The sequence below is a fragment of the Podarcis gaigeae genome (genome assembly GCF_964106915.1).
Source record: "Podarcis gaigeae genome assembly, chromosome: 6".
NCBI classification, from domain to species: domain Eukaryota; kingdom Metazoa; phylum Chordata; class Lepidosauria; order Squamata; family Lacertidae; genus Podarcis; species Podarcis gaigeae.
The window spans coordinates 18,135,948-18,152,065 of record NC_139682.1 but is presented as its reverse complement, the minus strand read 5'-3'; the positions used below and the strand labels follow the sequence as shown (position 1 = coordinate 18,152,065).

General features: G+C 44.5%; 1 protein-coding gene across 7 annotated transcripts in view; it reads right to left on the bottom strand.

The window, feature by feature from the left end:
- NFATC2 (nuclear factor of activated T cells 2) overlaps positions 1-16,118 on the bottom strand; it is a gene marked incomplete at its 3' end in the record, with an annotated part of 132,473 nt that overhangs the window by 97,179 nt on the left and 19,176 nt on the right. For 6 of the 7 annotated variants that reach the window (XM_083744189.1, XM_083744187.1, XM_083744190.1 and 3 more), the window contains exons 2-3: positions 4,740-5,775; positions 2,703-2,871 (exon numbers count right to left, since the gene is read on the bottom strand). In XM_083744189.1, the coding sequence (XP_083600315.1) occupies positions 2,703-2,871; positions 4,740-5,775 (1,205 nt within the window). The remainder of the gene's footprint in view (positions 1-2,702; positions 2,872-4,739; positions 5,776-16,118) is intronic. The other variant, XM_083744188.1, reaches the window with a different exon arrangement.

Sequence of the window (16,118 nt, the reverse complement as noted above, 5' to 3'; positions counted from 1 at the left end):
TGTTAAATCATTTGCAACAAATATATAGCCTTAAAGATAAAAAAGGGATGCATCCAGCCATCCTTTTCCATGGGGATTCAATGTGCCCCTTTCAGTACATCTGATTAGGGACAGCTTCAAAACCATGCTAGACTATCACCAGAATAAGCATGTTTCAGCTCTTGGTGTGCTGTGCTGCAGATGGGAGATTGAGGTACCTAAATACTCTCCCACCCCAAAAAATCTCCCTGCACTTGGAAACTTAGACTACTTTGGGGGATAAAAACATCTGTTGGCCAGGATCCAAAGAGGCATGTGTGAGCAGGACAGAAGAAACACAGAACCGGGCTTGTTGGTTTTACCATTCAACAACTTGCAATGCTAAGGAGACAAGTCACAGATTGGTTTTTAATGCACTAGGAACTGCTGTGGCAAGAAAGTACAGTCAAGGGCAATTCTAGACTGCCATTATTTTTGGATGGGATTCAACTACATACTGGCAAATTCAGATTGTGCAATTCATAGAATAGTAGATTTGGAAGGGGCCAGGAGGGTCATCTAATGCAACCTCCTGCAATATAGGAGTCTTTTGCCCAATGTGGGGCTCAAACCCACGACCCTAAGATTAAGAGTCTCGTGCTCTGCCGAATGAGCTATGCAACAAGCTTTTATGCAACAAATCTGCTTCTTCCCCAAAAGATCAGACTCTTTTGCAATAAGGAAATTGGTGGGAAATGCAAAGTGTGGGATAACTCTAGCTTTGATGCAACATCATCTAACCTCCTTGCAAAGAAATCAGGAAGAACGCTCAAGAAACAGGTTATCTGGAAGTGGCTAAAAGACACCAGCTGAACACACAGCTGTTCATGCCTCTTCTTTGGATCCCTGTCATAGCAACACATGTCATATTTGGTACTAAGGGGTCCTATTTTAATTCCTCCATAAACTTAGACTAGCCAAGCTGGAATTCTCCGATTAAAAGTAGCCTGGATTTGCACACTTGCAATGAAACTCAAGAGAGTTCACCTGATCCTTCACTATCCCCATGACACCCCATCTCTACTTCTGCAACCTCAATCCAGCGGCATAGCATGAGTTGTCAGCACCCAGGGGAAGGCAAGTAATTTGCGCCCCTAACCCCTAACCTGCCGCCGCTGCCAGTTCTTCTTGCTGCTGCCTGGGCTGGGGTATTTACGGTAAGGTAGCCACGGCGGCGGCGGCGGGTCCTGTCAGGTGATCTGAGGCGAGTTGCCGCTGGCGCTGCCGCCCAAACGACGCCACTTGCCCGGAGGAGGAGGAGGGCAGAGAGGCGAGGAAAATGCAACATGGCCCAGCAGCTGCAGCAGCGGAGGCGTCGGCAGGGCTGTGAGGAGGGGCTGCCTGGCGCGCCCTCCGCAGCCCTGACGCACGAGGACCATGGCGAGCGCTGAGAGCCGCTGCCTGCCAGACGCCTTCAGCCCGGACGCGCGCACAGCTCGTCGGTTCTGCGAGACATGGGGCTCTGCTACAGCCTGTGCCCGAGGCTCTTCGGCGACTCCGGAGGCGGCGAGCGCCCCCCCCCAGATGTTGTGCCCGATGCGGCCAGCCCCCCTGCACCCCCACGCTACGCCACTGCCTCAATCCACCTTGCAAAAAAGATAATTAAAAAAAAATCTTACTCTGAACTCAGTGACTTTTCTTCTATGAATGCATGAACTCAATTAACTTGTGGCCCTATCACTTTACAACTACATAAACTTTACAGTAGGCCATCAAATGCCTCATTGAACTAAGTGCCAGCTCTGTGAAGTGCTTCTCCTCTTATCACACTCTAACCCTGGCCAATGAAACAATCTCCTCCTGGCGTAAAGAAGATATTGCAAAAGGAGGAGAGATAAGTGACTCCAAACCACCCATATGTCAGCTTGATTTATATTGCCAAGCCCTACAAAGGGCAACATATATACGCAGGTTGACTTCACTACCAACTGCCTTTCTGAATTCCAACTCTACAGAATGATTCTATGCCACTGCGAAGTTCACCAAAGGCTGAAGCAGCAGAGTTGGGCCTCCTCCATTCTATCTAGATACAGCTCCATCTTAAAACATCAGTGAAGACCTGTTATTTTCAAGGCAATCATACTGAGTTTAGTTTGTCAAACTTAAGATGCTTTTTTCACACCTTGTTATAGCATCTCAGTCCCTGAGAAGCACCCATTTCTTCTTCTCACAATAACTTTTTTATTGTTTTAAAAAAACACACTATAGAACAACCTTAATTATGCCTGAATGTGAAGGCTTCTCTTAAAGTCAGGGATTTAAAATGACTTATAAGTGTTTCTAGACCAGGGCTGTTTTATAGGGAAGAGCTAGGTACTGTACCTTGGGTCCTGGAAGGGCCAAGAGTACAACTTTATTTCATATATATCACATAATATAAAAGCAGTCTCCAAGCAGTTTATAAAAACTGAAGTGCTACACACACATGCAAACAATGAAATGCAAACAAGAGTCATGAAAATGACTCTGTGGCCTGACCTCCAAATATTTGTAAAGTGGATAGAAGAACTATATCTTCCCAGACCAGTAGGAGACCACTGTCTGCTATCCTTAAAAACACCTTTTATAATTATGTTGCACTAGCCTTGTTTTCCCAAACAATGTGGTGCTATGGCAGGTTGCCAAGAGGCATAGAGCTATCAAGAAGCCGTCGCAGTTCATCTTCTCCAAGAAAAAGATCTTACCTGGACCACAGGGTGCCCCCCTGTTGGCGCTTTGACTGCTCCTCGGCTCCCTTCCGTCTCATAGTGGGCACGGTGGTGGGGTTTGGGCTGCACTTCAATCCGCAGCTCGTAAGAGCCAGAATGACTGGAGAGGGGCCATTCAAGTGGTGGGAGGGAGTGCACAGGAATGCTGGGCAGAGAAGAGGGACAATAAGTTGGAGAACGTCATTATGGAACGCAGGTTGGCTTTTCACTTTTTTTCAAAAGAGGTCAGGGTGCACAGCCTCCATTAAGAAAAATGGAGGGGTTTGCCCTCCCTCAGAGAATTAGCAGAGGGTCTGTCAATGACTATGGATCACAATTACTTTATGGAGCCTCCAGATTTTGAGGCAGTAGGAAAAGGACTGTTGACTTCATGCCCTGTGTTATGGGTTCCTGGGGGCATCTGGTTGGCTGCTGTGGAAAACAGGATGCTGGATGAAGTAAATAGGCTTTTGATCTGATCCAGCAAGTCCTTTTTTATGTTTGACTGCACTAATGCAGGGAGGGGGAAGAGACAACACTGAATGGAGAAATTAGTGGGCAAGCAGAGATGCTTTAGCCTTGCTCCTCACAAATGCTTCCGCTGGACATGCGTAAACGATTTTTTTCCTCTGAAAACAATTAAGTCCAGCTCAGAGAATGCTAGCTAGGGGAAACACTTGAAAGGGAGAATTAGTGGGTACAGAAAGAGTTACGAACTCCTCTCTTATGTCTGCCTAAGTGCTCTGTCCCCACATTCTTAGTATCTCATTAAAATCATATGTTTGCTAATATCTCCACCCTTTGAAACAGGTCCCTGGTAAAAATTTACATCTAGCAAATTATTTCTACTTTTTGGAGGTGGGCTTGTACATGCACAGAGACAAACAAGAGCAGCAAACAAATCTAATGTGTACAAAGGTAAAAGGGATCCCTGACCATTAGGTCCAGTCATGACTGAATCTGGGGTTGCGGTGTTCATCTCGCTTTATTGGCCGAGGGAGCCGGCGTACAGCTTCCGGGTCATGTGGCCAGCATGACTAAGCTGCTTCTGGCAAACCAGAGCAGCACACGGAAACACCATTTACCCTCCCGCCAGAGTGGTACCTATTTATCTACTTGTACTTTGACGTGCTTTCAAACTGCTAGGTTGGCAGGAGCAGGGACCGAGCAACGGGAGCTCACCCCGTCGCGGGGATTCGAACCACCGACCTTCTGATCGGCAAGTCCTAGGGTCTGTGGTTTAACCCACAGTGCCACCCGCGTCCCTTTTTGTGTACAAACTGTACACTTATTGTCAGTTTAGAGAGATAGGAACTGCCATGTTACGTTTGCTTCATGTTACGTTCTTTCAGGTTACGTCCCGCGGCAACCCGGAAGTACCGGAAAGAGTTACTTCCAGGTTTTGCCGCTTGCGCATGCACAGAAGCACTTAATTGTGCTTCGCGCATGTGCACAAGCACCAAATCACACCACGCACCTGCGCAGATACGGTGCTTCAGGTTGCGCTCTTTTCATGTTGCAAACAGGCCTCCGGAACAGATCCCGTTTGCAACCAGAGGTACCACTGTATTCCTACTTGGGAATAGCTAAGCATCTGCTTTGCATACAGAAGATCCCTGGTTCAGTCTTCAGCATCCACAAATGAAATTAGGCATGTCTCCTGATTTGGAGATTTCAGTCTGTATGGAGCTAGATGGACCAATGATTTCAATGGGTCTACTCCCGGAGTGATTTAGCTGGATATCATCCCATGTTTGGTGCACATGACATCTCCCAACGACTGGCTACATATCAGAATGCATTTTTCTGGATGCATCCATAACATAATAACTGGCTGGCAACCCAAACAACAGGTCCTGCATTGCAAGAGCCTTTTATTTTAAAAATTTCCTTGCGTATCACGGTGGTAGTTATTGTTTAGAAAGTAGGCAAAGGAAGACCATCCCACACACACGCATAATGGAAGTTTGGGCTATCAGGAACACATTCTATCAGACCTGTTAGAAAGAGCGACCACAAGACATGCAAGCTTACCTGCAGATAGGTATTGCAGGCATCAGCTGCTTTGGCCAAGATGGCGGCACTAATAAGATAGACTCAGGTGGTGGGTTTCTCCGATCATCCTGCTCGCAAGGCCCAATGTATTCAATAGGCTGAAGCACGTGACACGGCATGCTGGCCTTGTGGGAAGACATCGGCGAAGGTTCCGGGCTGGTTCTCCATATTTTTGTGGGGACTCCGCAAGAGGGATCGGTGGTGAGGTTGCTCATTGCATCCATGAGGCTAGAAGAGGTGGATAACTGGGTGTAGGTGATGGAAGAGCCGTCTTCTCTCAAGGGGACCTGGGGAGAGGCTTGTGGAGAGGGGGTCCTCGATTGCCGTGGAGAAGTGCAAGGTTGCTGACTCCCGTAGAGCTCGGGGCAAGGGTACTTCCGCTTTGCTCCTGGCGATGACGACCTTGAGTTGGGACGTGGAGATGTTGAACGTGGCCCCAAGCAGGTATCCTCCACGATGGTTGCTTGTGGGGACATTATTGGCGAGGTTCTAGGGGAATAATGAGCATGGGTGTTTTGAAACTGTGGACAAAGGTCATCACTAGGGCCATTATTTGGTGAAACGCATGGTGAGGTATAAGGAGAGAAATTTGTCTCTGAAATGAAGCTTGCAGAGGAGCCGCTGCTAGGAGGGCTCAGGCACAGCGGTTCTCGGTAGCTCTCAAAGCCAGGGACAGGCAGGGTAAACCTTGGGCTAGCAGTAGCTGAGTTGGACTGATGCTCTACCAATAGATCTCTGTCTCTGCTGCTGAAGGGACCCCCCGAGTGAATCAGTTCATAAGATGGTGTTATCTCAATCCTAGGGCTCAAAGTAGGGGGACCGGCAGCCTTGCCCGGGTCCAAGTAGCATTTTGGCCCTAGGCTATCTGGCTGTCCGTATCTGCCCATGTGATCTGCCGAAAGGCTAGACAAAGCGAAGGGGGTGTATGGCTTGAGGCCATAATCCGAGACATCATCATGAGGGTAAGTAACTCCAGAGGGTGGGCTGATGATTTTATGTGAAGGAGTCGGTTCTTCTGGAAAAAGAAGGGTGGCTTTTAAGACTAGACATACCATGGCAGAAGCTGAGCAATCACGGGTTAACAAGAAGGCATTAGCAACAGTGTGTTAGGAAAAGGTTGTAAAGATATTGCATATTTATATCGATCGCGCATGGAAGGCTGCAACCAGCTGCTTCAAAGTTGGTCATTCTCAGATAGAAGCAGCAGCGGCACCATCCTGAGACCACCCACTCCCTGTAAGGCACCAGCAGAGTCAAACCAGGGCAACTAAGCCCACACACCTGACTCCCGGTACCACTTGGATAATTCTCAGAATGAGGCCCTACTAGCCCAGTCTGTTAAACCTGTAGCGTTCCCATATAGCGGCCAGATCCAGAACACCCCTGCTTTATAACTGGCATATATTTGTGTTAGCACATTTAGGTGCCAACGTAAGTTTTAAAAATGCCTTCCGGTGTTGCCTTATCTAGGACATGGGCATATAACTCATTTTGTTTTGTATTATGAATCCAATATGAAATGCATAGAAGCCTTGGGCCCTCAGTCTGCCTAGCTGAATTGAGCTGAAGATTTTAAAATTGTGTTTTCCGATATTTCCAAGAACTTGCTAGCTTTTAAATATGCAGAACTTTTTAAAAACACACACACACAAAAATGCTGAAAATTGCAGTGTAGCTGAAACAGAAGCAGGTTATTTTACAGCCTGCCTGTAAAAACACAGTGACAGAATGATGTGTGTATCTACGTACTTGTATGCACCAGTACTTTTAGGATCACTGATTGTTATCCAAACCTGAATTCTGATATTCAAAACAGGTGGTAGAACTGAACCCTGGTGAGCGATTGCACTAAATGAAGCACTACGTAAATCAAAGATGGCGAACTGGTTGCCCTCCAGGAGCTTCTGGACTGCAACTCACTGTTGGACTGGTAGGAGTTGGGATTCCAAAAACAACCCTGGAACACAGACCTGTACCCTATTACTCTACTACCTTGAACTATGGGACATGGTAGCTAATTTCCTGTTTATCTATCACAGGTATGTTTCATGCATGCAGTCATGTTTGCAGTTATGTTTATTCTTTAAAATGGGAATAGTAGGCTTTCGAATTGAAAATCTGCATAATCCATGGTTTTACTTTCTAAAGATCATATGCTGTAAATGTTTCCAACAAGAAATGGGGGACAGAGGGAATCCTCCTCCTCTGATTTATTTTGTGAGGTGTGTGGAGGACCCCTTTAGGAATTGACAAAATATGCCTCTTTTCCCCTAGTCTCATATTTTACTTCAAATATTTTACAGACTCAGAAATGTTCCACTCAACACAATCTTGGCAGATACATTCTAGCCCCTCCACCCCACCCCCAAGGCTGGAGAGAATTAATGAGAACAAGTATTACACAGTTCCACATTTAATCTCGGACACAGCTTTATTTTATTCCAATAGATAAGAGGTGAAAGTTTTATCTAGGCAGACATTGACAATATAAAAGTGCATTCTTGGAAGTGTTCAGATCTCATCTAAGTTAAAAATCTTATTGCCTTCCTCAATTTGACAGGAAAATTCTCCTTCATGTGGACAAGGATAATACTGAGAAAGACTACAATAAAGTTCTAAAAAAGCATTTTTAATACTCCCTTTGAATTCTAGGGAACACAAATTTGGGTAGGCCAAACGAAGGGGTAGAAACCAATTCATTTTGCACTGACTAACTTCAAACAAATGTATTTAATGCAAATCATGATTCTGTTTCACTGGAGGGTTTTGTTGTTTGCTTGTTTGCCAGATTTACTTCAGTCCCTATACATCATTGGACTACAGGTTCCAGCATCCCCGGCCATTGGCCCTGCTGGTTGGGGCTGAAGAGAGGAGGAGTTCAACAAAATCCAGAGGGCCATGGCTTAGCCATTCATGCTTTACCATCTATCGGCCACTCGCATCAAGGGGCACCTACTGTGTGACTATCTGCACATTTTCCTAAACAGGAGTGAGTCCTTTTGTACAGGAAAAGTAACTGCGACATTTAAAACAGCCTGGGGATGGAACATCTCTTAGAGTGAAACATCACATCCAATTTTTATTTTACGCTACCCAGAAGGAAATTGTTCAAATTGCTACAGTAAATGGTTATAACCCAAATGAAATTTTGCATGAAGTGGCTTCTCCAGTTGATTGCAGACCAGCCATGAATGCCTCCTTTTGACATGCTGAAAGTAGAATATGGTGCTGGCAGTGATACAACAAACTCCCTGGCAAAACTCATCTACCCAGCTCCAGTTCTGACTTGGAGGAAGGGCGTCAGCTTGCCTTCTTGCCGCTGCTCTTAGATGTGTATTGGAGGTACATCACCTCTCCAAACAACACAAGTGTAGAATAAATTATGAAATCGTTGTACAAGTTGTTATGGCCATAATGCATCTGTTTGTGACATCATAGTCTGCAGCCATGGGAACAGCTATGATGGTACAAGCTCAGCTTTGTTACTCTGCTGTGGAGTGGGAAGAAAAGGAGGCTGATTAGAACACAGCAGTTCCTGTCTTTAAGATTAAATCCCCTGATGTGGTTTCAATTTAATTAGCCAGTCCATACTTCATTGCCACCAAGACTGGGCACGTAATTAGCAAACACTCAGCTGTTGGTCATGCCAACCTGACTTGGCTCTGTAGGAGCTACTGCTGTTGTATTTTTAAATGCATTTCTGCAAAGCACTACATAACCAGCCAGCAGCCCAACCTATTTCAAAGCAGGTGGTGGTTTTCTAGAAGGCTTTTCCTCCAAGTTACATGGCAACTGCAGATTCTGCTAAGAGCACCTCTGCCAGTTAGCATGAAACAATTTAGGATGAAATTGGAGACACAACCACTCCCATGATGGGATCTCTGTAATCCATAATCTAGCTGTAATCACAAACTAAAGATAGCACTCTTGAGAACAAAGGCAACTAAAAGAAGACATACAGTAGCTGTTGGCATTATACTACAGTTAAAACAATCCAGCACTCTTCATTTTAGACTCTAAAATTAGAGTGCCTACTTAAGTGCGCTCTGCTTTTCTTAAAATTAATAGTTTAACTTGCAATCAATTACCCAAATTGACATTGGGGGTGGGGATGGGAGGAAGCAGCATTTTGAGAAATGTGTGAAAATAGTATTCTCACTTTACCCACAAGTGCCTGCAGCATATGTATTACCTCACTGTCCTTAATTTTGTTGAATAAAACATTCTGTTTAGGCCTTAGCATTTCCACAGCCTTTATTACTTTAAAGTAGAACCTCATGTCACACGTTTTGTCTATCTGGAGGGAGGAGCGTGAACAAAACCAAGGACATAAACCAAGAAGTCCTAGATGCTCTTGTTTGATTGAACAAATGCTTACTCTTATCTGTAATTTTCTTTTAAAAACCGTCCAACAAAATGCAATTTCAGCAGAAAGCGACACTTCCCTGCAATAACCACTGCTACCAATCACAAGCTAGATCTCAGCTAGAACTAGCTAGGTGTCCACATCTTCAAAATGCTACTTGAAATTAACATCTAGCAAACCCAGCCTTCTGCTGCCCAGCTCCTGATTTTGCCTTTTGAACGATCTGTCCTGATCTTCACATTCTAGAACAGACAGCAAACCATGGGAAGGCAGAAAGTGCCCAGCAGGCATCATTCTGCCTTGTCGTTTATTCTGACAAGGTTGTTTGATACAAGACGTCGCCTGCATCCATTCTATAGGCTAGTGATTATCACATGCCCATTCTGAAGCATTACAATTTACAAGCAAGAATAGCCCCCTACCCTCAGACTCTGAAAAAAAAGAGGGGGTGGGACTGCACAAACTGATGGGCGAGTCTGATTACTGAGGGAAAGGTCTAAGTTTGAATTGAGGGTGTGGCATTTCTTAAGAGATCTAGATTATGAATTGGTTTTGGTAGCTTTGTCACATCAACGTCAAAACACTAGGGCTGGATTGCCAAACTTAATATATATCATTATTACATTTCTGCGGACCCTACCAACTTCTCTATCCTTCTTTTCCCCCTCTGCTTTCCCCACCCAGGGCATCCTGGGAAGTGTAATCATAAGCACCAGACAACAGAAACTCTAACAGGAACTTTTTAAGACTAATAAGGAAAGAAGCTGCAGTTATCATCATCCATTTCAAGTATTCAACATCCCTCATGTACAGTTTCAAGGTAATCCTTACAACAGCACTGCAAGGCAGATCAGCATTATTCCACATGTTGCATATGGAGGTGAGGGGGTCAGGCTTGGAGACCTGCCTAATTGAGTTTGTGGCAGCTGTGAGGTTTGGTGTGCAGACTTCCAGCTCAATGCTTTTTGCTATCATGATATTCCATCTCTTATCATGTTGCCACAGTTGGCGGCATGAGATGGCCAGCACTAATAAAACGTTGTGGACAGTTGGTTGCATGAGATGGCTAGCAGTGATCAGCTGTTGTGGAGAATAGTTTCTTATGAGAGGAACAAAAATTATCAGTGGAGATAAACGTATCAAAGGAAACCTTATCACTAGGGCCACACGATGGCTGGGCCCTACCACTTCAGGCGGCAAGTGAGGGCTTGAATTGCTGGCTGTTCATTTATACAAAATACCCTGCATAGAACTAGATGTGGAGAAGATGCATTAGTTTTCTCCCTGACACGCTGGTTACCTTATGTGGAATTATTTATTTATTGCCACAGAGGACCATTCGGTTATGACAGCCTTCACCTGAAATGGTACAGTCCACTGCCAAGTGAGAACTAGGCTTGGAGAAACTACAGCCCCATCTTAAAAAATCCTGTTCTTACGACTCACTGGCCTGAGCATTCTAGACCAGAGGTCTGAACTTTCCTCAAAGTAAAGGTCATAGGAACATAAGGATTGTCCTACTGAACTATGTCATAGGTTTATCTAGTCCACCCTTCTCCAATATGGCACCTCTGAACATTGTTGGACAACCATTCCCATCAGCCCTAGAGAGCACAGCCAACAGAAAAGGATGATGGGAGCTGTAATACAAAACATCTGGAAGATATTAGGTTGGGGAAGGCTGATTTTCCCAACAGTAGTCCGTCAGATGCCTTTGCGTGCTCACGAACAGGATGTGATTTATAGCCTGCTGCTTGTTCCCAGCATGTAGTAGTCCTGAATGATCCTGAACATCCAAAGAAATCCTCCCATAGAAAGCACAGGTAGGAGATAAGTGCTCCCTTAACTACTTTATGGCACTGCAGCTTGGGTGTGTGTCTTGGGATATCTCCTATGCCTGTCATAATCACATGAGAATATCTGTACAGGAGCTTGTAAAAGATTAAGGGACCCCTGACCATTAGGTCCAGTCATGACCGACTCTGGGGTTGCGGCGCGTATCTCGCTTTATTGGCTGAGGGAGCCGGCGTACCGCTTCCGGGTCATGTGGCCAGCATGACTAAGCCGCTTCTGGCGAACCAGAGCAGCGCACGGAAACGCCGTTTACCTTCCCACCGGTACCTATTTATCTACTTGCACTTTGATGTGCTTTCGAACTGCTAGGTTGGCAGGAGCAGGGACCGAGCAATGGGAGCTCACCCCATTGCGGGGATTCGAACCGCCGACCTTCTGATCGGCAAGTCCTAGGCTCTGTGGTTTAACCCACATCCCATGCAGTATTCACTAAAGCATACGTGCAAATGGGATTCCCCACCAATTCCTCCCAATGCAGATTCCTGTGCCTTCCCAAAAGACTTTTGAAAGGATTGGAGGGCTCTAAGAAAACACCTGGAATGTGGAGTGCAGTAGTGGGGGAGGGATAAGGCTACAATTTGCCTCTGCCCAATTCTACCCACCCACCCCCAACTCCTTATCACAGTCCTTTTTGGGAGTCTCCCAACCCTCAGGACAGTCTTCTGAGGGGGCTACAAAGGGATGAAATGGGAAGGGTGAGGGACAAGGAATTTCTCACACACAACCAACTTTGCACTCTAACCCAGTGTTTCCCAAACTTGGAACTCCAGCTGTTTTTGGACAACTCCCATAATCCCTCGTGAGCAAGGCCAGTGGTCATAGATGATGGGAATTGTACTCTGAAAACAGCTGGAGACCCAAGTTTGGGAAACACTGGTCCAACCAAATGGGATGCAATTTAATACGTTTATTCCCTGGCCTCAAGACAAGGTGGGAGTTGCAGGCTAAATTGTCTTTTCTTAGGGCTTTCCCCATCCCTGCATATATCACTGGATGTCTCAAGTTCCTGGCCAGCTGCTGAATGTGAGAACTGACTCTACCGAGATGCAGTGAATTCAAGGTGACTTCAGACAACATGACCGTTCTGTCTGTAGTGTCTGATATGCAGAGACCCATTCACACATGCAAGTCATTTGCTGCTGTTGCAGGCTTCAACAGACGAACACACGCATGTGAACCAACCTTAAGTTGCATTCAAAGAGGCTTAAATGATTCCACTCGATCCAAGTTGGAAAATATCATTTGGATGCAGTATGAGAACTTTCAGAGGAAGAAGAAAAGGCCTGAGCTCATGACCCTCTGCTATGGTTACGTTTCTGGCGAACATCCCAAAACTGCAAGTAAGCAGCTTCAGTTCAGATGCAACTAACATCAGTTAGGAAACAGTCAACTTCCAGAACTGCCAGGCACACTTAGACATGTGGACTGAAGCTTCTTCTTCTTCTTCTTTTAATTTCCATCTCTTTGTAAACATGCTTTAATCTTAGTACATTAAAGATCACTGATGTACAAAGGATTACTTACAGACTCATAATGGTGTCTTTTGAAAGACAAGAAATGTCCTCCAGATTATAAGTTTCGTTGTGATCTCCCTTACACTAATTATTTCCATCTTGAAAATATACAAAATTAATAATAATCACGGTATCCAGGCATTCAGTACAAGTAAAGCTGTCTCTGGAGGGCTCTTCCTACTCTCTACAACGGCATATTCTTCTCAACATCAAGTGTGGGCAAGAAGTTGCACACAATCATTGCAATATTAGAATGGTGTGTAACTGTTAATTCCTTCCTCCAAGAAACTTTGGGAGTGACACAAATGGTCCCCACTCCATTTTATCCGCAGAACAACCCCTTAATGCAGGTTAAGCTGGTCACTCATACAGCTTATTGTGACTAAAGCAGGGATTTGAATCCAAGCCTCCCTGGTCAAACTCCAACACATTGGCCCCAATACCACAGGTGTGGGTGTGATTGAAGTGCCGTATGTTGGATGTATGCAAGGAAACTGCAGTGCAAAGGTGTGAATCACCATGAACAAATGCATTGTGTGCATCTGGGAGAAATGACCAATTTGTGCTTTTAAAACTCCTGTGTGTTCAAATAACAGACCTACCCATCAACTACTCTTTGCTTTGCACTTATTCTAAGGGCTTAGTGTGCTTGACTCAGTAATTCCAACCCTAAGCATTTTTTCTCAGAATTAAGTCCCATTGAGGCCAGTAGAGTTTACTCCTAAGTAAATGCTCCTAAGATTAAAGCCTGACTTAGTCCTGGAGGACAGTGGATTTGTGGTTGAGGTGAGATTTGAACAGGGGACTTTTCAGCTCATAGCTCAGTCTCTTACCTATTTGATTGATTGATTGATTGATTGATTGATTAGTACATCACCCTTCACCTGAAGATTACAGGGTGGTTCATAACATATACAAAATGAGAACCCATAGTAAATAAAAAACAAACCACCATACCTGGTACATTACGCAAGCACTGTGCTATTAAAGATGCACACACACACACATTTCCAGTTCAACTAAAATTCACTACAACACATTAAAAATATCTCAGATGTACTGTATAAAGCTAGCAAGGTAGAAGGGATTTGCAACAGAATCCTGCGCAGATTTACCCAGTACGAAGTTTCAGGCTCCCTAATAAGTGCATTTCAGACTTTAACCTTGGTTTTGCTTTTGCTTTAAAAAAACTCACAGTTGTGTTTTGTTTTTGTTTTTACTTTTTCTTACAACAAACATAAAAGGAATTTACACACACAAGCTTCACAGGCTTCTGCAAAAAAATATATTAAATGTGCTAATTTCTCTTGGCCCGTCACTGAAAATGTAAATTAGCAGCTACAGTTGCTTTTATTGTACTGGAAAAGATATTCTCAGTCACGGTTTTGGCACTGTAAGAGTACATGATTTTAGAGTATTCTTAGCCACATTCATTGCCTTCACTCATTCAAAAGGCACCCTCCACTACACTCACTAAAGCAGCGTGTTCAAAAGCCACAATGCACCTTTAACAGTCTTAGATTGAAATCCCAATACTACTTATTGTATTTTAAATTACTGTAAAGCACATTCAGCTGTGCTACCTCCTGTTTCCATACAAAAGAAAATAATAAAAGTTCACTTATCCTATCGATGTCACTACGTACTCAAAAGATACAGTCAAAGCTATGTTGAACTGCACTTGTTACAGTGATAAATCCAGATCTCCCACTGGCTGTGTCATAGAATCATAGAATTGTAGGAAGAGACCCTGATCCAACACCCTGAAATGCAGGAATCCTTTGCCCAATGTGGGGCTCAAACCCACAACCCTAAGATTAGGAGTCTCATGCTCTACTGACTGAGCCACAAGCTGGGATCCAATGAAGATCGGCATAGGATGTCCTCAACTTCTGCTACAAGCATACATTCAAGCTATACATTCAAGCAGGCCATCGAATGTTGTAATATCATTTTCCATTCTAAGGTAAGTGGAGAAATAATAATGAAATCACAGAAAGCCACACCAAATATCAGATCCAGACATTGGCTTGGAGGAAGTTCAAGTTTTAATTTAATTGTTTATGGAAAGGATAATGGGGCTACAGTAAAGAATATCTCCTTACATGTTCTTGCTTGTCTGAGTTTGGTGGTCTGTATTTGAATCACAGTTGAGGTGCTATATTTCAGGCTCAAGGTCTTAGGGCCCAAGTCATAAAAGTCCTCCTTTATGAACACACACACCTCTTTTGGGGAAGGGTGATAGCTCAGTATGTCTGCCTTGTAAGCAGATGTCCCAAGTTCAATCCCCAGCATCTCAATAGGGTTGGGAGAGACTCCTGCCTGAAATCCTGGAGGGCCGCTGCCAGTCAGTGTAGACCATACAGAGCTAGGTGGACCAAAGGTCTGACATGGTACAAGGCAGCTTCCAATGTTCCTAGATGGGCACTCTTCCCCATCCCCATTGTTTGGAAGGCAAGATTGGTTAGGGTACCAGTTGGTAGGACTGGGTCACAAATTCATCTGTGGCAAGTTGGATCTGCAGCACTAAGCAGCATAGACTCCACTGTAAGGTGGAGCTGCACTGTTTCAGGGGGAAAATGTCATTAAGGCTGCAATCCTATACCCATTTTCCTGGAAGTACGCCACACTGAACTCCATGGGACTTTTTTCAGATTGCAGTGTAATACCTATTCATGCAGTCTGATCCTTGAAAGAAAAGTGACTACTCAATGATGGGAAATAATGTTATCATTTCAGGTTGCTATAATACAGATGAGACCCAACGCAGAATGAAAAAATGACCACTTGTGTAAAGGGGCTGCTCCTTTTCCTCCTCCCCCATGCACCCCCAAAAGATGCTCCAAAGGGTTGGTGGACCTTGTGGAGCAGATTTGGGGGGGGGGTGCATGAGGGCTGAAGAAAAGAAACTGGAAGTCCCATTGTGCAAGCAGATTTCCATTTTGCAAACAGGTGGAAATAACTGGATGTTGCCCATAGTGCAACATGTTGTCTTTTTCATGTGTTCGGATTGGACTATCAAGTTCCAGTTTTGTTAACAAAATATGGTGCAGAACATACACAGTCCTGGCTCAAGAAAGCTTAATAAAACTTCAGGGTATCAGCATGAAGTGGTGACATGTGTAGTCACTGGTGACCACTATGTCGACCATGGGTTTACTGGTGACCACCCTGAATCAGCAGGCAAGTTCCATGCCAGATACTGGATTCTAACATTCTTTAAAAGTACCCACAGTACTATTTCACATATGACATTTTTTCGAACATAGATGTACCGTGAAGGAAGGAAACACATGGGCCATGCATGTTTAGCATGCTTTCACACTGGAGGCAGAATACAGCTCTCAGTGGATTCAAAAGTGTGTGGGCAATATTTACCTTGGATGACACAAAACGTGGGAAAGATGTGGGCATTTTCTGACATCCAATTGTTTGGAGAATGTGTATGATTATTGTTATTGTTCTATATTTATTTATTTATACCCTGCTTTATTCCCTGATGGGACTCAAGGCAGCTTAGAGATAAAAAATAAGAACCACGAAAAACATAAATAAATAGCCCTAGCACAGACGTTATCTGAGTATCCATGGCATTTTCTTACACACATAACATGTTAAATTGCA